The following is a 24241-nucleotide window of genomic DNA, read 5'->3' as shown; positions in this document are numbered from 1 at the left end:
CATTTTTTTGTCCTATTCCTTGATAATAAAATATCAAGTTGCGTGGGAGAGAAGTTCTGAAAGCCCACACAGAACTTACTACCAGCATTTCCCTTTAGTGCATTTTTCACTGGATCTTCCTGACCTGGGGCCAGCCAGCTCTCTTGTGTCCTCTTGCTTCCCATTTCACACCATCCTCTTTCACACACCTGTACATGTCCTCTACCTGCTGCAGGCTTGCTAGCTTTATAAGAGGTAGAGGAGACAAAATGAGGACAGGCAACTGCTGAGAATCCGTGAAAGACAGTTGGCACAGTCACTCACCTAGTGACCACCTGTGAAGTCCTAGATGCTGTGCTGGGTTTCAGCTACTGAGATGAATGTGAAGGCAGATTTAGGATCAAAGGGAAAATCTTCTCCACAGAGAAGAGAAACACAGATGCCTGTTCAGATTTTGAGTGAAGATGACAAGATTAACACTTAGATAGCAGTTTGACTTTGCCTCATCCTCTGATATGTGTGCTTTTTCTTTTCCCTACCCTGAATATTTGCCTTCTCACACTTTAAAAAAATGCAGATTTTTTTTGGTAGAGCTAAAATTTGAACTTGGGACCTTACACTTCTTAGGCAGGTGCTTTACCACTTGAGCTCTTTTGCTTTAGGTATTTTTCTCATTGGGTGTCATGTTAATGCCTGGGAAAGCCTGAACCATGATACCCCTATTTTTGCTTCCTGCATGGCTGGGATGACAGGCATCCACCACCATGCCCAGAATTTATTGATTGAGATAAGATCTTATGAACTTTTTGCCAGGGCTGGCCTCGAACCTTGATACTCCTGATTTCTGCCTCCTGAGTAGCTAGGATTACAGACATGAGCCACTGTGTCTTACCAAAAATATAGTTTTTATAGCCTTGAAATAAAAATCTCTTTAATTCTGCAGCCTGTAGACTATGGGGGAGCAGGTAAAAAACAGAGCAGTCTTTTTTATGCTTATTTTATCACATACTTAGGATAAAATAGGTAATAATGTGTTTATTAAATTATGGGTCTCTCATAAAATTATAGTTTAAATATTATGTATTATCAGCCTAATTTTACAAATGCCAGTTATTGTTGAATTCTCCAATTTTATGTCTTATCTTTAGATTTTCCTCTGACATACAAGAATACAGTGTCCTTGAACTAGTTCCAAATGTCCTTGTACTCCACACTTTATCACTGTCCTGGTTGACCTTAAACATGGCATTTTATATCTGACTTCAATTTATGACATGTTTTCTATAATGAAGGTTTAAAGGCACTAAAGGAAGAGCTCTTCATGAAGACATTTATGTTTTACATGAAAATGGAACTTTGGAAATTCCTGTGGCCCAAAAGGATAGTACAGGAACTTACACTTGTGTTGCAAGGAATAAATTAGGGATGGCAAAGAATGAAGTTCACTTAGAAATCAAAGGTAAGGAAGAGGTAAGGGACTGTTTCTGAGTATGTGACTCTGAGCGAATTCTCCAGATTTGCTAATGGATAATAACTGAATTTCAGATCCAACAAGGATCATTAAGCAGCCTGAATATGCAGTTGTGCAAAGAGGGAGCACTGTGTCCTTTGAATGCAAAGTGAGACATGATTACACCTTAATCCCTACTGTCACATGGCTGAAGGACAATGGTGAGCTGCCCAATGACGAAAGGTATTTCAAGACAATTTTTTCCCCTGTCTTCATTCTCTCTGTAAGCTGCTGTTGAGCCAAAGGTTTATTGTGTAGTAATTAATGATGATGTTTTAGTTTCTGAGGTCTTACTGTCTATAAAATAAGGAGATGTGCATTTTCTCCCTACTGTAAAATATCCAGACCTTAAAAAAGATATTGAGTGATTGAAATAAGACCCTGAGAATGCTGGTCTATCTTTGTATGTTGATCTCCTGTGTAATTTGGGATGGGAAAACCCCTTCAGGCTTTGGACAACATCCATTGTTTTGTACCTTGAACAGTGAAGTCTCACCAGATGTTTTTATTCTCATTCTGTGAATAAGCAGAAATACAATCTCTTTAATCATCAGAGTGTGCCTGAATCCTTGCCAGTATCTTAAAGGACTTGAGTTTTTATTTGGACAGTGAGTTTTCTTTTGATTTTACCTTTCACACTAGTGGAAGGGGAAGACTAATAAAAACATTTAAAAGGGCTTGTGCATGTTGCAGTCCTTTAGGTGGCAATGGAAGAAAAGTCATGATGTTTTCCAGCTGAGGCGCTCCATTAGACATAGTAAACACACTAAGTGCACAGAACTGGATGTATGATTTTAGCAATCCAGCCACTTCAAGCATTGTTCCCTGCTACAAGGAATACTGTATTCTGGTGGTCGGTTTGCAGCTCACCTTCTTAGCTTGAGCTGCAATAGGATGCCTGAATAGTGCCCCATTGGTTGTCAATAATCCCACAGTTCTCCTCTATGCACCGAGGGTTTCCACTTAGTTCAATGCTTGAGCTAGTCAGTTTTATTTATGGAATCTGATTCAATAAATAGGAGAGGGAAATATGAAGAAATGACCAACGAGTTAAGTCAGCTGAACTGTAAGTTGGCAATTACCTGGCAAGACAGTTGATGATTTATACAGCCTCATTAAAATCATATATGAGTCCTGTGTACATTGACTTTTGAGCCACTGAGCAATTTTTCATGTCCATGAGTAACCTCTAGAAAACTCTTAGTGGAGATTGCTGATCTAGTAATAAAACAAATTACAATTTTTTTGCATTTAAATAGTGTGGGTAACTATGGAAAGGCCCCCATGTCACCTGAGGATGCCCTTGAGGGCTTTTATTAATTTTTCATATTTTTATTGACACACAATAATTGTTCACATTTGTGGGATACTGTGTGATATTTTGTCCCTTGGAGGGGGGGCAGTTATCAAGGAAGCTCCTAGGATTTCATGGACCTCGTTAAAATCATTATATTTAATATCCCTCCAACTTTAATCATGAGCAAAGTGATAGATATTATGCAGGATTTTTGCTCTAATTTGCTAAAATATTTATCATATTTCTCTTTCAAGTTCACAAATTTTCACACTAGTGAATCAGTCATGGGTGTGGTTGAATGTCCGTTTCAGCTGCTCTGGATGTATTATATTCACAGGTTCACTGTTGACAAGGATCTGTTGGTGGTGGCTGATGTAAGTGACGATGATGGTGGAACCTACACGTGTGTAGCCAACACAACCCTGGACAAGGTTTCTGCCAGTGCTGTGCTCAGTGTTGTTGGTAAGAACTACAACAAATACATCATAACCAGCTTCCCTTTATAGATAGAAAAGAAAAACAAAAATTATTAATGTTAAACACTTATTTGTTATAATTTTATAACTACAATATGGGTAAGTAAATCCCCACTTTTTTTCTACTTTGAAAGATGTCTTTGAGGTGATCATATCAGTGTAAATATGCTATATAGCAGACTGGTATAAAATAGTGGATATGTATTTTAGTGACATTTTCATAACAAAATTGGGGAAAATAATCAACTTTACTTAAAATTAAATGGTTTTTTGTATTCCTAAATTGTACTTACTTATCAATGACATGCATCGCAGTTAAGCATGAGGCTTAATTTTACATCTTTAATCATGTGCAGTCTTTGTCTTCTTGCGCTATCTTGTACCTTTCCTTTACTAATTTTGATTAAACTCCTTTATATTGATGTTCTTTCTAGCTCCTACTCCAACTCCAGCTCCCATTTACGGTAAACTAATACAAGTCTTCTTTATTTTCTGTCAGACAATTTCACATTTGCAAAAAAATATTACTCTCTTTTCTCTATCACGTTGTATTTCTTTAAGTAAAAGGGCTCCGTCAGTTGTTATGCATGTCCCTCATTTATGCAATAAATTATCTCTTCATTATAATATTAGAATCCTTCACTGAGTTTATTAATAGTTGTTTTTAAACAGTTTGTATGCTATTATCAAACTATTCTATTTGACTAAAGTCCTTCTTTGATAGTTTCCCTGTGAAGTAATTTAGTGGTTTATCAAAAGCCATCATCCATATTTCACAGAATGAAAAAACTATTTCTTACATCATTCTACTAAAATTTGTTTTGGAAAAAAATGTTGTTTGGGGATTATATTTTCGAGAAATTTATACAGGGAAGAATGGATTTTTTGGGTCTCACTATGTAGCTTCAAACTAGCCTTCCCGGTACTGGGATTACAGGTGGGAACATCTGGCAAAAAATAAAAAATAAAGTGGATGTTTAGAACATTTGACTTATATATCAGAGACAACTGATTCACTGTGTGCTAATACAGGATAGGCCACTAAAGAAAGAAGAAAAGGAGAGGCACATCAAGATCATGTAACTTTTCTGAGTTTGGAAAATAAATAAGAAATTATTTCCAGAAATATTTTTGCCAAGAAAATGCTCATCTCTGCTCAGCACATAAATACAAAAATTAATTTTGTGGCATAATCTCAGATAGATTTTACATAGTATTAATTATTCTATATAAATCTGTCCTTTATAGACATTTACTTGAAGAGAAAGAAGAGCCCATATATTTATATGATCTCTGGTCCTCCAAGAGCCAGAGATACTTACAGATGCAAGGTCAAAAAAAAGTCTCTGAATCTCAGAAGCATCATTCAGTGAGACAGTCTTGCTTCTGAGTTACCTTTGTCCTAACAGGTTTCTGAGCGTAAACACACCAGTGCATGCTGAGGGCTACTGATCCTTAAAAACATAAAAATTCTCCAGGAGTCCCCAAATCTATCATTCACCATGTGTCAGAAGAACAATTTAATCTCCTTTAACTACTGCACTCCAATTTCCTATATTTGTTTTTCAGCTTTTGCCATTCTGTTTCCCATGTATTAGAAATTAAGCTTTGATCACTACTGTTTGTGTTTGTTCCTGTTTATGACACACACTGAGGGTACCAATGAACCATCTATGTCTGTTTCTTTGGTTTGGGCCACAAATAATTTCATTTCATTTGAAAAGCAAGCAAGCAGAACTCCTTGTTGGGCTGGCTTGAGTGTGCTCATGTGTTCCTGCTGCCTCAGTTGCCCCCATTTCATTTCCCTGCATGCCCATTGACTGCTAAGTGTGCTGTGTCTTTGAGATGTCCCCTCTGTGCTGAGTATCATGAATAAAAGAGAAGCTCTTAAAAATGGGCAGTTAACCATGATATATGTCTTTGGTCTACAGATGTCCCAAATCCTCCCTTTGATTTAGAATTGACTAATCAACTCGACAAAAGTGTTCAGCTATCATGGACACCAGGCGATGACAACAATAGCCCTATTACAAGTATGTAGTGTTACTTGCTTTATCACTGATAAATTTCATGGCTATTTTTGAAGCAATATTTTTCACAACCTGCAGCTACAATCCCTCGCCAAGATATTTATTGGCATTCTCTGCTTTATTACTGATAGAACCAAAATATTTATATTGTTCTCTTCAGAGATGATGTTATTTCTGGTTATACCTTCTGGTACAAGACACTAATTAATTACTGAAGATTTTAATTAATCAAACTGTTATTTGTGTTTAAGATCTATAAGAATCACCTTAACTTTCTATCACAATAGTAAAATGCATGTTGCTAGTCATTCATTTTGCCCCTTTCTTCTAGGAGAAAAGTATAGGAGGAACAGGTGCTAAAAGGCCCAGTCTGCACATTAGGGAATTGAGACTTGTTGAGGAAAAAGACTGTTCAGACCCTCAGTGGTAACAGAACTAGGTGTAAGCATCAGATCCATTAACTTCCAATCTAGGTCTCTTTCCTCACTCCAACTTTATAGCAGGGTACATTCAACCATATCAACTCCTCCTGTGATGGCATAAGCTGAGGGAATAAAATCAAATGAGAGACCAGGTTACACTGCGTATTGGGAGAGCTTGATAAGTTAGAATATGGATAAGCCTAGAAATTTAATTGTAAAACTGGAGAGATGCTTACGAAGGCAGACACTGAGGTACATTATTTCCTTTAGTGTAGACTGCAGGAAGACTGCCTTTCTGATGACTATGATTCTGATTTTAAAATGATAGGTACATTGATTTATAGATGGACTGCACCTCCGACAAAGCAGAATATTCCCCAAAAAAACAACCAATGCTTCTTCTCTATCTTATACTCAGTGGTGCCCCTTTCTCAATTGTTTCCAGTGTCCTTGACTAGAACAGGCTGAATGCACCAGCTAATCTAACACGTTAGCCAGAGTTAGCTGGTTAAGATGTCTGGAGACTCTGATTGCCTGTGTTAAAATGGTACTATTAGGTTTCAAGCCATTTCTGCTCTTTCATTCATTCACACAACAGAAATTTATTTGGTGCCAATTTACATGCCAAAAATTGTTCTAAAACAAAATAGTTAAGCTGGGCAAGATGGCTCACACTTGTAATCCTAGCTTTTCGGGAGCTAGAGAGCAGGAGGATCAAGGTTCAAGGCCCGCCCAGGAAAATGTTCACAAGGCTCATCTCAATTAATAAAAGCTGGGTATGGTGGTGTGTACCTTTCATCCCAGCTATGTGGGAAGTATAAATAGGGTGATCGTGGTCCAGGCTCGCCTGGGCATAAATCCAAGACCATATTTGAAAAATACCTTAAAGCAAAAAGGACTGGGGGAATTGTGGCTCCAGTGGTACAGCCTCTGCTTAGCAAACTCAATGACTTGAATTCAAAGCCCCAGAACTGCCAAAAAAAAAAAGAAGTCAAAACTTCTTTCCATTATGGAGCTTATATCTTAGATGAGGAGACAAATACAATAAAGTTAGTATTATTCTATTATGTATAATGTCATTGTGTATATTGTTTATACAAATACATACATACATGTATATGTACATACATGCAGAGACACTGCTCCATCTACCTTCACAAGAACCTGCTGCAGGGGATTTAAACTGACAGCCTCTATCTGCTGCTTCTTTGCTCAGGATCAGTAATGTTCACAGGAGGCCACACACCTCCTGGGGAGGACTAGTGGCAGCACTGCACAGGTCCTAGAGCTCAGCCATACCTGATACAGAACTCCTCTCACGGGCAGACTTTACTCTTGCCCCTTTTTGACCCAGCTGAGACTATCTCAGAGCTATCCTGCAGTCTGATGTTCTGCCCACCCCTCCCAACTCCTCTTCCTCTCCATTACAGTCATGAGACCAACATTGTGTTCTGAAGTCTTCCTTTGTCTACTCCTGCTTCCTCACCTTTCTGTCTTCCCTGAACAAATCTCTTTCACTTGGAATTCTGTCTTAGCATTTGCCTTTTAGAGGATACAAACATATAGGTATCTATCCATAACTGTGTGTGTGTTGTGTTGTGTGTGTATGCCTTCCAAAAATCAAATCAGGAGAAGAAGACAAGGTGTCAGATGTAAAATTGTGAATAGGGAGGGTATGACAAGTCTCACTAAGAAGATAACACTTGAGTATGTTTATCAGGACATGAGGAGGAAGTTGGTGAGCACACTATGCAGTTGTCTGGGGAAAGAACTTTCCAGTGAGAGCAAAGGATAAAAGTATCCCCCTGAGGCAGAGGCATGTCTGCTGGGAGGCCAGTATGGCTGCAGTGAAAGGAATTGGAGAAGTCAAGTAGGAGAGAAGGCAACAGAGGTGAAGAGTTGGACATTGAGCATGGAGTTGAATTGCTGGAGTGGGGCTGGAGGGGGGAGGCCTATAAGCCACTGTAAGGGTTAGGAAGCCTTTGGAAGGATTGAAGCAGAAGAGTGATGAATGAATAACTGGCTATTTCATTGAACATGGTCTATAGAAACACAAGAGGGGAAGCAGAAAGACCTGGTAGAACCACAGTTCTCAAATTATGCCCTGAAATGTCCTATGGTACTTCAGCAAATTCACAGGGGAGCATTAGGTTAATTCTAAAGTTTTTATATGAAATTTTGATATGTAAAAAAACACAGTGACTTCTGTCAGACGCCACAGGAAATTAGCTTGAGGCAGTTTACATTTTCAATGTTACATTGCTGTATCATTTATGATAATGTCATATCTCTGCAAAGCATTTTCTATGACACCAAAGTAAGTACCATGTGAAAATCAGTGTGGAACAGGAAATGAGGAAGGTGGTGCCCAGTGGGTTTATAAGGTTTGAGAAGCCGTGCAGTGCCCAATAGGTTTTAAATTGCTATAGCACAAATACTCATTAAGTTGTATGGACCTATCTACTTAACACATGAAAAAAAAGGTACTAATATTCCAACTACACCATGAACTGAGCAAGTATGGGAATTACTAAATTAGGAAGTTATGTAGTAACTCACTCAGGAGAAGTGATGGTGTGCTGAATTAGAGTGAGAGGGATGCAGGTGAGAAATGGCCAGCTCTGGACTTGATGGCATGGCCACCAGGGCTATTAAGAATGTGAAAGAAGGGGAAGAGCCATCAAAGCCAAAGTTTTGATCTGAGTTGTCACTACCAATGTGGGAAGAAAGTCAGAATTAGTTTTGATTATATCCAGTTTGATGCTATTGTAGACAACAAGTAGACTTGTAGAGTAGGCAATTGGCTATCCAAGTCTACAGTCAGGGGAGAGATCTGGCATACAGATATAAATGTGAAAGTCATCCAGGGATGAGACCGGAAATCACCAGCAAAGGAAAGCAGAATGAAAGGAGGGCTCCAGGGATTTAGTTTTGGACCACTGCAACACAGACTGTATTTTTCATTCATCTTTGTATCATATCATGATACCTGCACATAGTAGACAAAGAATATCTAAATACCTATTTTTTTACAAGAGTAAAACATATACAGACCACAAAATTTTAGTAGATTCACAGGTATGAACTGGAAAGTTTATCTTCCTCGCACTCCTGATTGCCAACTCCCCTGGCCACACCGCTGTTACCAGGCTATGTCTCAGCTAATGCACGTACGTTCAGTGTGTATGGCGTAGCAAATCTTTTTACTTTTACAAAAATGTAGTGTCCAGCATACATTCTTCTATACCTGGATTGGTCTTCACTTAAAAATGCACTTAGAAATCATTCTAGTTCAGCACAAATGAAGCAAGCCTGCTTATTTATAACAGATGCAGAGTATTCTGCTGTTTGGATAGATTATACTTGGTTTAATCAGTGTCCTATTGATAGACATTTAGCTTGCTTGCAACTAGGTCACTTCAGTTGCAAACAGTGCTGCAATGTTGATTCTTTTTTTTGTGGGTCTTCTACCAGAGCCATAAGCACATTTATTCAAAATAAATTGCTACAAGTACAATTGCTCAAAGGTTATGTGGGCTAAATATCTTTAGATTTTCTAAATTATCCTGTCTAAAAGTTGTACCAATTTCTGCTTTCCACAAAGAGAATGATTCTTTTCCTGTGTCACAGTCAAAACATGTTTAAGCCTTTGCTGCCGATATGCTTAGTGAAAAATGGCCTTTTGGTGCATTTGTTTTCATTCTTTCTAGTATTAAAACATTGATCATCTTTTCACAATTTAAATTTTTCCTTATATGGGTCAGTTCGAAGAAGTATTTTTTTTTAGTAGTACTGGAGTTTGAACTCAGGGTCTCACACTTGCTAAACAGGCACTCTACCACTTGAGCCACTCCAGCAGCATCCTATTTTGTAGTGGGGCTTTTTTTTGAGATCGGGTCTCACAAATTATTTGCCCAAGCTAGCTTTGAACCATGATCCTCCTGATCAAACTAGGAATACAGACGTGAGCCACCAATGCCGAACAGTTCTAAATAGTTTTAATTAAACTAAACTTCACATGCTTGAGACAAATATTATTGTGCGTGCTGCGGTACTGAGCATAATGAGAGAGCTCCAAAATCAAAATATCATAACAGGATTTTTCTTGACAGTAAACTAATTTGTGTTTAGCTACTTTTGATTGCTCCGTTATGGCTAGAAACTGACCCCTAGGTTGACTGAATTCACTGTCTTGGGTTTGTGGTGTGTGTGTGTACTGTGGTCAGAATTCATCATTGAATATGAAGATGGAATGCACGAAGCAGGACTGTGGCACCACCAAGCTGAAGTTTCTGGAACGCAGACCACAGCCCAGCTGCAGCTGTCTCCCTATGTGAACTACTCCTTCCGAGTGACTGCAGTGAACAGCATTGGGAGGAGCTTGCCCAGTGAGGCATCCGAACAGTATCTGACGAAAGCCGCAGGTGAAGTGGAACTTCAGGGAGATAACATAAAATAGACAAGTTTTCCACTCTTTGCAAAGGACCAAAGCTTACACATATGTGGCTGCTTAATTTCTAGAACCAGAAAAAAATCCCACAGCTGTGGAAGGACTAGGATCAGAGCCAGACAATTTGGTGATTACGTGGAAGGTGAGCTATGGAGCCTTCAACTTTCTTCAGTGGTTTTTAGGATGAAAAGAAAATGTTTAAAAATAAATCTGCATTAAAATCCTATTTTACCCATTTCTGGGCAAAAATACCTCTTTAAGGGACAATATTGTATAGTAGTTTAAAAAGCTTAATCTCTGGAGAGGAAATGAATGAGTGCAAATCCTATCTCTGCTACTTTCAGTGTTTCAGCCAATTGTTGAACATCTGCTGGGTGTCTGTATGATGGGAAAATTTAATAACACAAACTCCATCTAGAATAATGCCTAGCACACATACGTGCTGAAAAATGCTAACTAGTATTATCATCATAATATAAAACCACTGGAAGACAAACATCAAGCTATTCCCAGCAGCTATTCAATTTATTATCTTTAGGTGGCTAGTCTGTATATTCTGGATTTACTTGTGTAATTTTAAAACCTATCTTAGATGGATCCACACACACATGCTTATGTGTACACATATGTGGATATACTTGTATACGTATATATGTATGTACGCATACATATGTACATACATATAGGATAGAACGACAGAGCAATAATAAAAAAGGAAAACATTTGTAAATTTCAGTCTCCAAGAAAGTGGACAATGATGTACGATCACACAAGCAGGAATGTATAAGTAATCTAGATAACGGTAATGTTTTTAAACTGACCCACCCTTGCCTATGGGAACCAGACTTTGAAAGGTTTCTATGGTAACTAACTGCTTTGACAGAGTAATTTACAACCTTTGAAATGTTGATCCCAAACAAGCTTTGAATCTCATCACAAGTGAAAAAAAAGATGAGAGGTCCCTGGAGAAAATGGTTAATAGCTTGTATTTTAGTGTTTCATTGCTCACTTTCTTTAGGTCTGGGGATTGGAGCTGATGTTCCTGTAAAAGATTTGGCTGTTTGGCTTTTCTTGTAGCCCCTGAATGGTTTTGAATCTAATGGTCCAGGCCTTCAGTACAAAGTGAGCTGGCGCCAGAAAGATGGCGATGATGAATGGACATCAGTGCTGGTGGCAAATGTATCCAAATATATTGTGTCTGGAACACCAACTTTTGTCCCATACCTGATAAAAGTTCAGGCCCTGAATGATGCGGGGTTTGCTCCGGAGCCAGCTGTGGTCATGGGACATTCTGGAGAAGACCGTAAGTGTCTCATGTTATTTCCTTACTGCTACTGTCCAGCCCAACAACCCACCAAGGCTGCTTCCAGAGGTGCTGGGGTTTGCAGGGGAGGGAGGTGGCAAGCATTTTGCTAACCTCTCTGAATTTAGACCTGCTATGTAAGAAACAGAGACGGGTATAACTCGGTAATAGAGGGCAGGCATAGCATGTACAAGGCAGTGCATTCTATCTCTCGCACATGGGGGAGGGCAGATTCAGAATGTTAAAGAGGTTTTTTTTAAGCTTTTGTCACTAAGTCAAATGACCAGATAGCCAAAAGAATCTACAATCCACATAGGATCCTATAGATTCTATCGAATAGGTTGGGACATGCTGCAAGAGATAGTGACATTTTTGCATGAAATTCAAAAGAACACTAACAGTTCTACCCCTCCCCTGACCTTTCCCTAGTCCCCATGGTGGCTCCTGGGAATGTACGTGTGAATGTTGTCAACAGTACCCTGGCTGAAGTGCACTGGGACCCAGTACCTCTGAAAAGCATCCGAGGACACTTACAAGGCTATCGGGCAAGTGAAGGAAGGCATTCAGTGGTTGTTCCTTGTCACAGGGCATTGGCAAAAGCCACATGTCACACGGTGGAAGAGGTTGGAGTTACTTGGTTCATCTGTTCAGGAACTCAGGAACTCAAGAGTTCATTTGTCATCTCAGGCAGGGCCACATCTAAAAAACCCAGTAGAGTTAACTTGAAATCTTACTCATTCATGAGGAAAAAATGTTTTCTCCATTTTTTTCCACAGAAGATCTAACATTCTGACAAGTAAACATGCCCATAAAATAAGGAACATTTTGTTTATTTTTTCTTTTTCCTTTTATCATTTTTACATTTACTTACATGTGTATACATTGTGCCACCTCCCCCTCACACCGCCACCCACCGGGAACTCTTTTAAAGAACTAGAATGTAACAGACTGCACCTAGTAGTGATCTGAATTACTTTAACAAATACCTGAATTGTTATCAGGATAATTTTGCATGTTCAACGCAAGTACTTCATATCACTTTAGACTATTATTTATATACTCCTAACTAGGTCATTTTTATGAAAATTAATTTCTTCGTTCTTGGAAAGCACAGAATGACTGATTCATAGAGATTTCTGATTGATAGGCAGCCAAAGAACTTCAGAGAGAGAGAGAGAGAGAGAGAGAGACACACACACACACAGAGAGACACACACACACACACACACACACACACACACACACACTTTTGATTTAATACTGACCCCTAGAGGATATTTTTTGTACGGCACCTTTTTTTTTTTTTTTTTTTTACTTTTTCTAACATTGGCCAAGGTCTGTTTATATTTTGACTTTTCTCGAAAAATGCCTTTAAATTTCCAAGAATCACTTAAAAGATCTTAACAAACAACAATTCTGGATTTATGACCAAATTTAATAAACACTTTTCTTATCCATCTCTCTAAAATCTGTGCCTACAATTTAATACCAAAAAATAAGTATTTTTAATTGAGTAGTACAGTTTGGCTTAATGGAAAAGCCCTAGACTTGCAGTAGAGGGTCACTTTGTAAAAGCCCACAGGCCCATAGGCTCATCTGTATATAGGAATAATAACAATAAAAACCACAGCCTCACTGTGGTTTTTAGGAAAAAACCAACTGAATTATTATACATGAACATGTATTAACTCTGGAAAAGTATATAAACATTGGCAGTATTTTTTTATTTTTAAGAATATTTTATACAAGAAAAATACTTAAATCCTTATTTTCATCTATTTTCTTCATGTTCTAGAGAGAACCATCTGGGCCTCATGACATTTCACTTATTTCGTTTATTCTGCTCCCACAAAATAGCATAGCCCAGTTTTGTCATGCAGGCTTAATTTACTTTCCTCGTTATCTGAAGGCTTCAGTTCCTCTTGCCTCAGAATCAATATCCATTAGTTTTGCTACTAATCTTCTTGTAAAGTGCACCAAGGGAATTTTCTGGAAAAGTAGCTTTTAGTTTTGTGTGCATGAGGAGTCTTGTTTGCTGCCTGTGCATCCCTGACTTTTGTTCTTGCCACTTCAGATTTATTATTGGAAGGCACAGAGTTCATCCAAAAGAAACAGACGTCACATTGAGAAAAAGATCCTCACCTTCCAAGGCAGCAAGACACATGGCATGCTGCCTGGGCTGGAGCCCTTCAGTCACTACACACTCAACGTCCGAGTGGTCAACGGGAAAGGGGAGGGCCCGGCCAGCCCTGACAGAGCCTTTCACACTCCAGAAGGAGGTAGGGAATAGGCATGTCTCTGAGATCCAGGAGTCTTTGGTATGGCCTGAGAGGCTTTGCATGACAGATGGGCCTGTAAGGAACATTTATTCTGGAAGTCAAATGTGATTTTTCCATAGTACACACAAAGCTGGCAAAATGTCTCTCATATATGGACAAAGTATACATGGAACACTTCAAAATCAAAATGTTGCCCCTGAATGCTCTTTCTTCCCTCAAAATTTTTTTCTACACTTTCACTATCTAAAATCTTGTTGATGTGATGTTTATTTAGGACATTCTGTAACTTCTCTAAGCCTCAGCAGACTCATCTGCAAAGCATGATTACCAAATGGATACTTAAGAAAAATGCTCAGAAAGGAAAATATTACTGTCAGTTGAAGTTGACTTACATAGCTTCTTTCTCAATGCACTTCCATAATTTTTTATCAAGTTGAGCTGAATAAAGGGTTGGAAATCTTCTGTGTGATGGTACACACCTGTAATCCTAGCACTCAGGAGGCAGGGACAGAAGGATTGTGAGTTCAAGGCCAGCCTGGGCTATACAATGAGAGCCTGGAGAGAGAAAGGGAAAGGGAGAAGAAAAGAAGAAAGAGAAGAGGGAGAGGAAGATGTAAGTCTTGACCAAATGGATTGAGAAAAAAAGGGAAAAGTCATTGCAAGTATGAGCACTGTAGGATAGTAAGGGACAATCAAATACACATTGATGAAGGAGAGGGTAGATAAGAGTTTGGACCAGAAGGAATGGGAGACTAGAGGATGAGAGAGAGAGGACCAGGTAGTAAGAAGGATCGAGGGCACAGGATGTAACTCAGAGGTAGAGTACTAGCCTAGCAGGTGTAAGGCCCTGGATTTCACCCCCAGCATGACAAAAACAAACAAAAAAGCCATACGAGGATAGAGGTTGGAAAAGGCACTAACGTAGGCTTTATCTATTTTGAATTTTGCACTAAGCCAGCCATGATAATGTCCGATAGTTTGTGTGGATTGCAAAGATCCTCTTTACAAAAGCCGTTCACAGACAGACGCGTGCTGTCCTGGCTCCTGGCTGAGGGCTCATAATGTCTCTGGAGTCCCAGCTTACATCACGACAGATGAGAGCTGAAGGTCCAGGGCACCTTGCCCTGGAGGCTTTCATCAATGAGGCCCCACCCTGATCCTTTGGATGACTCAGAGGAGGGTGTCGTAGAAAAGCTGACCAGATGCTTAGAGGATAAAGAAAGGAGGAAGTAGTGTGTCTGAAAACACAAAGGCATGAACCAACACAGCTCCTACAGTAAACTGCAAGTTACGTGGCCAGAAGTGGTGAGAAGGAAGGTCATGCATGATGTCGCATACTCGACATGCATGGCCTTGGATACTGACAATATTAACCAGAAGCTCTTAACCTGCAGACTGTAGACCTTTTCGGGACATCAATGTAGCCATTTAAGAGTTCCACAAGCCTCCTGAAATTGTATACAAAATGTACATGTATTTTTTTAGGGGGAGTGTGTAGCTGTTTCATCAGTTTCTCAGAGGGGTCTGTAATGCCTGAAAGTTAAGAATCACTTATTGGTTTGAGGAAGCTTAGAAGCTTAAAACTATGTTCCAGGCATGGTTTTAGGCTGCAGGCAAAAGAGGGGAGGAGGCAAGCAAGTCCACCTCCTTAGTGTTGTTATCTGAGGAAGTAAATGAAAGAAGACCAGACATGTTTCCTCTGGTAATGTGCCAGCCCCGGTTTGGAGAACCCAACACCCTCAGGCTTTCTCCAGGGCTGGGGTGTGCCAACATTTGGGGCTTTTGTCCTTTACCACCAGATCGTGGGCAGCTGTCAGGGCTCAGGATAGGCATGGCTCTGCACCTGGACAACCTGGCCCATGCCCAAAGCCCAGCAGGCAGGTGTTCTAACTATTGAGAGATACCTGGTGGTTGGGGAAATCTGTCCTCAATGGCCCAGAACACAGCTGCTTCCTCTCCAAGGTCTGGTTAGAATGGTTTCACTTGGCAACCATCTGCTTTATTGAGACACCATTTACAAGTCAAGTGAGTACTGTCTCCTTTAAAACATTTGTTTTGAGTCTCTATAAAGGCAGTCATTATGTATTTTGAGGGGATAGTTTTAATGAACTTAAATGGAAATAGTAAGAGAAAAAGAAGAAAATAAATAGGTTGTTGTCACACATTTGTATTAATGTATTTTCAGCTGAATCAAAACAAGTTACTGAAAACCAAAACCTTGATGCTTTTGTAAACATGGCAAAATGTGTCATCCCAGTACATTTTGAAATGTTTAAAAGCCTCCGTGCTGATTTATGCTCTCGTTAATAGTCCCCAGTGCACCCTCCTCTTTGAAGATTCTTAACCCTACACTGGACTCTCTCACTTTGGAATGGGATCCACCAAGCCACCCCAATGGCATTTTGACTGAATATACCTTAAAATATCAGCCAAGTAAGTTATCAGAAGGAGGGAAAGGAGAAATGTTTGGGTTTTTTTTTAAATAGTTCTTATCTCAAAATATAAGATGATTATTTATTTATAGCAGTAGAATATATAAATATATCTTCCAGGGTTATTCCAGAAGGAACTTCAGGTCTTACTTTTTAAAGATAAACAATGAATAAATGTATTGAAAAGTAAGTGCTCTGTAGAATAAAACAGATCTTTGAGGATGGGATTTAGCAGGGGTCCTATCGTTAGGCTAGGCGGCCATTATCTATAAATAAAAATGGTAAGATGACCTCATCTTACCCTTGGCACAGGCTGCTAAAAGAAATGTTTGGAGTTATTTAACATTAAATTATTCCACTTGCAAAATCACAGAATAAAAACTATTGTGATTCAATTATTAAATTCCCCTAGTTTATAAGCCAATGGAGAACTCATTCCCCTTGTACATTATACTATATCATATCATGTATTTTAACATTATAGAAGCTGTAAAAGGTTATTACTTAGTTATGTTAGCTAAAATCATTGCAAACCAGGCTTGACAATTTTGCTTGTAACAATTATTTCCAATAGTATTCCCATAGCAATTAACAGGAAATATACTTGTTTGTTATTTCTTATTGACAGTCAACAGCACACATGAATTAGGCCCTGTGGTAGATTTAAAAATTCCTGCCAACAAGACACGCTGGACTTTAAAAAATTTAAATTTCAGCACTCGATATAAGTTTTATTTCTATGCACAAACGTCAGCAGGATCAGGAAGTCAAATCACAGAGGAAGCAATCACAACTGTGGATGAAGGTAAGCTGGGTATGTATAAATCCATATAATTCTAAATATTACACACACAAAAAAAGTCTTTATCTTCCTGTTCCACTCTCTCTTTCCTTCTTACTGCTGTATCCATCTTACCTAATCAGCACAAACATTTATGTGTAATTTCTTGTTCTGATAAATAATAAGTCATTTATTTACTTCATACTGGAATATCTGGTATCTGTTTTTTCAAGGCCATGTGAACTTTGAAACATATATTAAAATATTGGAGTGGAAGTGAGAAATTACAGTATTTGCCATACTTAAATGTAAAATTTAAGGCAATGTTTTCCTGTGTACAACACGAAGTTTTTTCTTTTCCTATGCTTATATATACACATATATATTCATACCTATAATACATATATATGCACACAAAGACATACAGACCTATGTGTGTAAGTCTAATTCTGGTCCTGATTCACTGGAAATAATTTTCTAGTCTATATATCAGTTTATGTTTTCTAGTAAGAAATCAGAAGTTATTAAATAGTGTGTTGGTTTTATGTTTGAGTAAGGAACCTTACATTTGGTATGTCATCTGTTACAAAGAAAACAAAATAGTCTCATTTTCATGCCTCTAAATTGTAAAATTACTTAAGGATTACTCATTTGATTATCTTTCATAGCATAAGAAATTTACATTTCTATCCAAAAACTGTTTTTGAAATATCCTAAGCCTTACACTAGACAAGTATGAACAGTGCACCTTAAGTAATGTGTGGATCTGAATATTGGGTAAGTTTGGGGATACCAGCATATTTTTGTCCCCTGCACCTGATATGGTACGCTTCATTCTTCTTGCATGCTTTAGAAATATAAGTGCTTTTTTTGTATCTCTATACATGCTCACGGTGTGTTACATCTAACTATACAGTGTCCTATTTCTGTTTCCCTTCATTAAAGCTGGTATTCTTCCACCTGATGTAGGTGCAGGCAAAGGTAAAATAACTCATCTGCATGACTTTATATATGTGTGAAATTTGCAATGTTGAATGTGGGGAAGTGCAGCATGGGTAAAAATGAGAAAAGAAAATATGCTTGGAACCCCAAAAGGAAAAGATACTGGCTGATCATGGCCAAAATGAAATTGATTGAAATTAATTTCCAGTTGTTTCTGCAAGTAGAAAGCCACATATTGAATTCTCCCCCATTTTTTTCTCAAGCTTATCCCTGGTGCAAATCCTAATCTTAGCTTTTAAGAATACAATTTTTGGCTTCATCAGACAGGACCAAAACTGTGGATTTGTCATACATCTTCAACATTTCCCTGCCACATATTAGAAATTCTGAAGTGTCAATCTTGTTATAAAAACAGCCTATGACAAATTAGATCACTGAGCTTAAGGGTAGTCTAATTTGGCAGCACTCCTCATAGACACACTGTACACTCCACTGCATTACACGACACTGCCCATTAGGAATTTCCATTTAGCAAAGTCCCACAACTGGTTTGGGACTGTGTCTCTCAACTCAGATTGCCTGTAAGTGAGTCTTCTAGTCAGCCTGCATGCTCCACTCAACTGTGTAACTCCATCCTGTCTTCACCAAACTGTTCAAGTCTCCCCCTTCTGAGTTATAGCCAACAATCCTCAGTGGATTACACCTGTTCTCCTGACAGTTCTGTGTCAGAAAGACTTGCTGGGAGAATGGTGCTTGATAAGCTGTAGCATGTCTTCCACCTATGGCAATACCAAAGATCCCCCAATCTTTGACCCCTGACTGTTGGTGAACCTGTCAACTTTTAGAGAACAGCCAGTCCTTGCCACTGGGCACTGTCTCTAAGTGTAGTACTCACAGTCAGGACTTTTCCTGAGCTATTAGAGACCAAATGAGTACAATAGGAATGGAGAAAAAAGAAGATCATGGGAAATAAGACTTTTGCACTAAATTACTCAACTCTTATAAGTTTAAGCTTGATATATTTCTTCTGTTTTCTTAGAATTTGCTTATATTTGGAGCCCTGACAAATTATAAAGTGCATCTGAGATTTTAGAGTAGTTGTCTAAGATCTGTAGTACTCTTAATACTGTTTAGACTTGAAAGGACAAAGTTGTAAAAGTTCAAAATTTCTACATTGTTACAGAAAGATGTAAACTTGTTCAGTTTTGTATGTATGTCTTGTTTCTGGTATTAAGTATTAATTAAAATACTGGTTGTTTTACAATAATTTGCTGCTATATAACTTCAATTGGAGCACTCCGCTAAGGGCCTGGCTCATTTTCCTTCACAGTGGACATGTCTCTGTGACGTGCCAATGATATCAAGCTATCAGTAGGGCTGCCTGTGAAGCAAATCTTGAGTTTTCCATTGACTTGTCATTTTAAAAGAAGATATGAATTCTGCTCTTAATAAACTCAAAATAGAATAAATCATTATTAAAAGAGTTTCGGTTTTGCGTTTGATATTACTAAATTGAATTGTGAATTATTTATGATTATAGAACAAACAAAAATGGGCAGTCTGGACATTCATTAAGTTCCCAATATAAAAATCTGGTGGATTTCAGATAAGAACATGAATGATGTTTAAATAGGAAAGAGAAAAGACTAAATCTGACCTTATTCGCAATATTATTTCTTTTAATAGTGCAGTAGTAATTAAATATTGCTTTCACAAAGTGATATTTTCCCATGGCTAGATTTAAACTGCTCAAGCATAATTTATGATCCTGAGTTTTCCTTCCTTAAAAATATTTCTTTTTTTAATCTAACCACGAATTCTATCCTCATTTCTGTCATTATCTAACATGATTTTATTATGAATTGTGATTTAAGTCACTTTTTTTACCAGAAGTAAAAAGGGACATTTTTAAATTTTCTGACAAATTGTAAGAGTTGTTCATGAAACCTAAACTTCCAAGCGTAGAACTACAAAAAGATCATTTGGAACATGCAGCAGAAGCCACGATAATCCAGTTAGCAGTCCTAGGCCATACTTACCCCTTTTCTTAGCATTTTCTTTAGTATAAATTGAGCATGGAAATATTCAAGATCTTCGGAAGTCGTTTATTTTGACCTGTCCCCTTGTTTCATTGAAGCTCTCCATATTTATGTAAGAGTTGTAATTGGTTGACTGTTTTGCTTCAATTTCTATGTCTCTTTGAATAATTTTGGGGTCTTGGGTTCTGGGCGCTTGACTATAAAGTCGTCTTTGAAAATGAAGCAAAACGCGCAAACAATGGATGTAAGTTATGCCCCTTGCTGACAGATCGCTATTGCTTTATTCATAGCAGATGACGCGGATGCCCTTGAGTAACCCTCAGAATACTTTCACAGGATGAGTTGGGGTACAGAAATAGGAAGACAGTGATTGCAAGGCAGGAAGCAACCTGCATTCTTGACCTGCAGCCACTGTGGTCAGTCAGTCAGGACTGAGCCAAGGGCACTGAAGAGCAGCTGGTGCTGAATCTTCCTGTGATCTAACTCTCACTAGTTGATTTTACTAAAGAACCAGTAAATAAAAAAATCAAGTTTAAAGTCCACACCTTTGTTTGGTCTGCACAACCACAAGGACTACATAGGAACATACAAAGATTCCATGAGTTCAATAGCTAATGTCTCTCTTAAGCACATAAAATGCAACAGTCTTTTCTTTTAAGACTCTATAGGTCAAGAGGTTAAAACAGACCCTGCCTGTAACTTAAAGTCTGGCAGGTAAGAGATGCTAAATCTCTGAACTTTGAAGAAAGTTCAAAGCATAGAGGAATAAACCACTTATTTTGCCAAACAAGATCAGGAAAAACCTCACAAGGAAAATAATGTTAAACCTAGCCTTGAAGCCCCATTTTTTTCTGGCACATAAGTCAGGAATAGGGAGAGGTTGGAGTTTAAGTCTTGGTAGGGGACATAAGCAAAAACACAAGATTTGAAAGCACACAGGATGTGTTTGGGTTGCACCCAGCAGTCCAGAGTAGCTGCAATGTCCAGTGTGTGGGAAAGAGAAGCCCCTGAGATGTGACTGGAGGGGGAGAGGGGGCAGATGTGAGTACCTCTTAATAGCCATGAATGCCTTGCTAAGGAATTCATATTTGCCTATAGGCAGAGGTAAGCCATTCAGGTTTTAAATCAGGAAGTGACTGAATCAGATTTTTAGTTTAGGAAGCTAAAATGTAAATAACTACCACATACACTGGTAGGTATCTACAGAGAAAGACTGCAGTAGGGAGCAGCAGACAGGAAGAGACCACTAGGAAAAGCCCTGGTCCCCTTGTATGTTATATATATATATATATATATATTTTTTTATATTTATATATATATTTATATATATATTTTTATATATATATATTTATATATATATATATATATATACCTTGTCTGTTATATATATCTTCAAGGCCAGGCAAGGCAAAGTTAGCACAAGACCCTGTTGGAAAAACAAACTAAAAGCAAAAGGACTGAGTGTGTGACTCAAGTGATAGGCCTTGAAATCAATCCCTAATACCACAAATAAACTGAATATAAATTTCCAGCATAGAATACTTTAATAGTAACTGTAGTTAATACATTAGATATTTGAAGCTTATTGATCTTGTAACTGAAAGTTTGTATATTTTGTTCAGCATCTTCCTTTTCCTGAGCTCATCCTAGACCCTCTTACCCTCTGTCTCTCTAAATTTGACTTTTTTAGATTCCACATAGAAATGAAATATCCTTCTTTCTGTGTCTGGTTTGTTTCACTTAGCATAATGTCTTCTAGTTTTATCCATGTTGTTGCAAATGGCAGAATTTTCTTCTTTTTAAGGCTGAATAATATTCCATTGTATCTATGCCAGTCAATCTTTATCTGTTCATCTGTTGGTGGGCACTTAGTTTCCATTATCTTGGCTATGGTGAATAATTGCTGCAGTGAACATAGGAGAACTGATACCTCTCTGAGACACTGATTTCAATAAAGCTAGAAAGAAAAAAACATAAAAATAAAGACAGTTTAGAGAAGAAAGTCTAAGAAGTAAAGAAAAGTCAAGATGCATAGAAATGGCTGTTTAAAAAAATGTGGCTAACTGCTCTTCTGTTAGAAGTATTCCACAATGTTTCTGCTTCAACTTCCATAATTACTTCAAGACTAAATTCCTCAGTTCTGTGATTTAAAAAACAAATTTTAGAGAAACTTACTGGTTTGCAGTTGGTTCTTTGCCACTGATGTTTTACATGTGTCCATACAATTATCTCCAGTGGTTATACATGTTCGTATCTTTGTTTCTTTACAAAGAAAACCTTTTAAAACTGAAATTAATTGTTTCTGAATAATTCAATGATCAGTTTTGCTTTCTATTTCCTGCACTGAGCACCAAAAGGCATAAAATGTACATTTTTGTTGAATTATACTTTAGAGGTCAAGTACATTGTTTAACTCCTTTACTACACATCTGTTTTTAATCCAAGAAATGCTGTTTTGTTACATTTGTTTCAGCAGAAGTGTTTTGCTTCAAACTTAGCAAATTTTATTTGCTTTCATTTTAGAGAATAAAAACATCCATCGATGCTTTCTGATGTACTACGCTAGTACATTTTCTCTGGGATAATAAATTAATCTTATTTTTTAACTATGTAAGTTAATGTAACTACACAGTTGTCATTTTAGTTCAGGCTATTAAAGTAGGGCTGATAGAATTATCAGCCTCATGATTTCAAGAAACATTTTTAGTGACTTTAGATGTTGTCCTTACTCAGTAGCAAGTCTATAGCACCACATAGTCTCCACACTTCAGATTTTTAAGAAGCTGTTTAGGTTGCACTATGCTTTTTCAGAAAATGCTCTATAACAAATGCTTATTAGACAAGATTGTCTTACTCTGGGATATATCAAGTGAAATCCTACTCCTTTGATTTCTTCTTCCTTAACATCTGATAGAGAATAGTTGACCATTCCTTTTGCACCTTTTCTTCTACCATGGCCTAACCATCCAACAGAGTGTCTCAGCAACTCAGATTCTCAAAACAGGTCAAAAGCACTGTTCTAAGAGCATCCCTGCTCACCCACAACACATTCTTTAGAGACCTGCACTGAGGTGACAAATAGAATTGAAAAGCAGCCACATGGTATTTATTGGGTTTTTCCTGGAAATCTCTGACATACTATAATGACTTCTGTCCCTGGGATTGCTCAGCAATCCCTATCACCCATTAGTAAATGAAGACTAATGTTTCCAGGACTGTAGCTAATGGACAGCACTATTTATATTGTTCAGAACCCGTATACTAGAACTCATCGTTTCAGTATTATGTATTTATTATTATTTCTGATTATTTCCTAATAATGTAATGTAATAAGTAAAACACCTTTCTGTAATGGGAGTGAAGCATAAGTGAAAATTTTAATAGTAAATTCTAACAACTTTAGTTGCACAATTTCAGAGTATTTAAACTTACTTTATTTTGTGTGAATGGTGCTTCACTATGATTTTTGTTTGTTTGTTTTTTCTGTTGTATGTTTAGTTCGAGCAGTAAATCCCAGCATCAGCAATCTCACTGCCACAGCTGCTGAGACATTTGCCAATATCACTTGGGAATATGAGGGACCAGAGCAAGTGAACTTTTATATTGAATATGGTATAGCAGGCAGTAAGAGACAATTTCATTACCCTGCTTTTAATTAACTTGGGGGATGTATTTCAATAGATTAAAAACATTTTTAAGGATTTACTATGGGTCACCTTGATAAGTAACTTGATTCAATTAAGTGAATCAGAGTTACTTGAAAAAAATAGTGAACTATCAGCCTACACACATTTTATATATAACCAGGAGTCTCTTTTTACATGTTCTTGGTAACAAGGGGTATAAGCACTATCACACGTTATTTTTCATATCATTATACTTAAAATTGGTCTGTACCCACAACATGTAAACCAGAGTACTAATGAGTAATTTGAAAGTAGAAATAGGAAAGAAGAAAAGTTTTTTTTTTCAAATTGGACCTTGAAGTAGCAGAAATCAAACTGACTTGAAAGTATTCATTTTCCCCAAACTAATGCAATAGAATTTTACAAAAACAATTGCATAAAATTACAACTTTATCAGAGCATCCATTTTGTTTTGAAGTCTGATGTATTGCAAGGTCAGATACATCCTAGCCACATCTGCTGGAGATAGGGCAGCTTTACTTTTCGGCAATTTATGGAAACTACTGTCCATTCCTCAAGCAATGTATTGTGTGAATAATAAGCTGATAGCCAATGGATGTGTGAACAAATGTTTGCCAAGATGTTGAGCTAATCCAAATTTCTGTTCAGGCCTTT

General features: G+C 37.8%; 1 protein-coding gene across 34 annotated transcripts in view; it reads left to right on the top strand.

Annotated features, from left to right (window-relative positions):
- Nrcam (neuronal cell adhesion molecule) overlaps positions 1 to 24241 on the top strand; it is a 264230-nt gene that overhangs the window by 222003 nt on the left and 17986 nt on the right. For 12 of the 34 annotated variants that reach the window (XM_074065001.1, XM_074065004.1, XM_074065016.1 and 9 more), the window contains 13 exons: positions 1272 to 1438; positions 1525 to 1672; positions 3124 to 3248; positions 3697 to 3726; positions 5194 to 5295; positions 9941 to 10138; positions 10236 to 10306; positions 11242 to 11467; positions 11897 to 12012; positions 13542 to 13746; positions 16057 to 16179; positions 16807 to 16992; positions 17905 to 17940. In XM_074065001.1, coding sequence (XP_073921102.1) covers positions 1272 to 1438; positions 1525 to 1672; positions 3124 to 3248; positions 3697 to 3726; positions 5194 to 5295; positions 9941 to 10138; positions 10236 to 10306; positions 11242 to 11467; positions 11897 to 12012; positions 13542 to 13746; positions 16057 to 16179; positions 16807 to 16992; positions 17905 to 17940 — 1733 coding nt within the window. The remainder of the gene's footprint in view (positions 1 to 1271; positions 1439 to 1524; positions 1673 to 3123; positions 3249 to 3696; positions 3727 to 5193; positions 5296 to 9940; positions 10139 to 10235; positions 10307 to 11241; positions 11468 to 11896; positions 12013 to 13541; positions 13747 to 16056; positions 16180 to 16806; positions 16993 to 17904; positions 17941 to 24241) is intronic. The other 22 variants (XM_074065006.1, XM_074065009.1, XM_020186918.2 and 19 more) reach the window with 6 other exon arrangements.

Source organism: Castor canadensis, chromosome 2 (assembly GCF_047511655.1).
Source record: "Castor canadensis chromosome 2, mCasCan1.hap1v2, whole genome shotgun sequence".
In the NCBI taxonomy this organism is placed as follows: Eukaryota; Metazoa; Chordata; class Mammalia; order Rodentia; family Castoridae; genus Castor; species Castor canadensis.
This window is presented reverse-complemented; position numbering and strand designations above follow the sequence as displayed.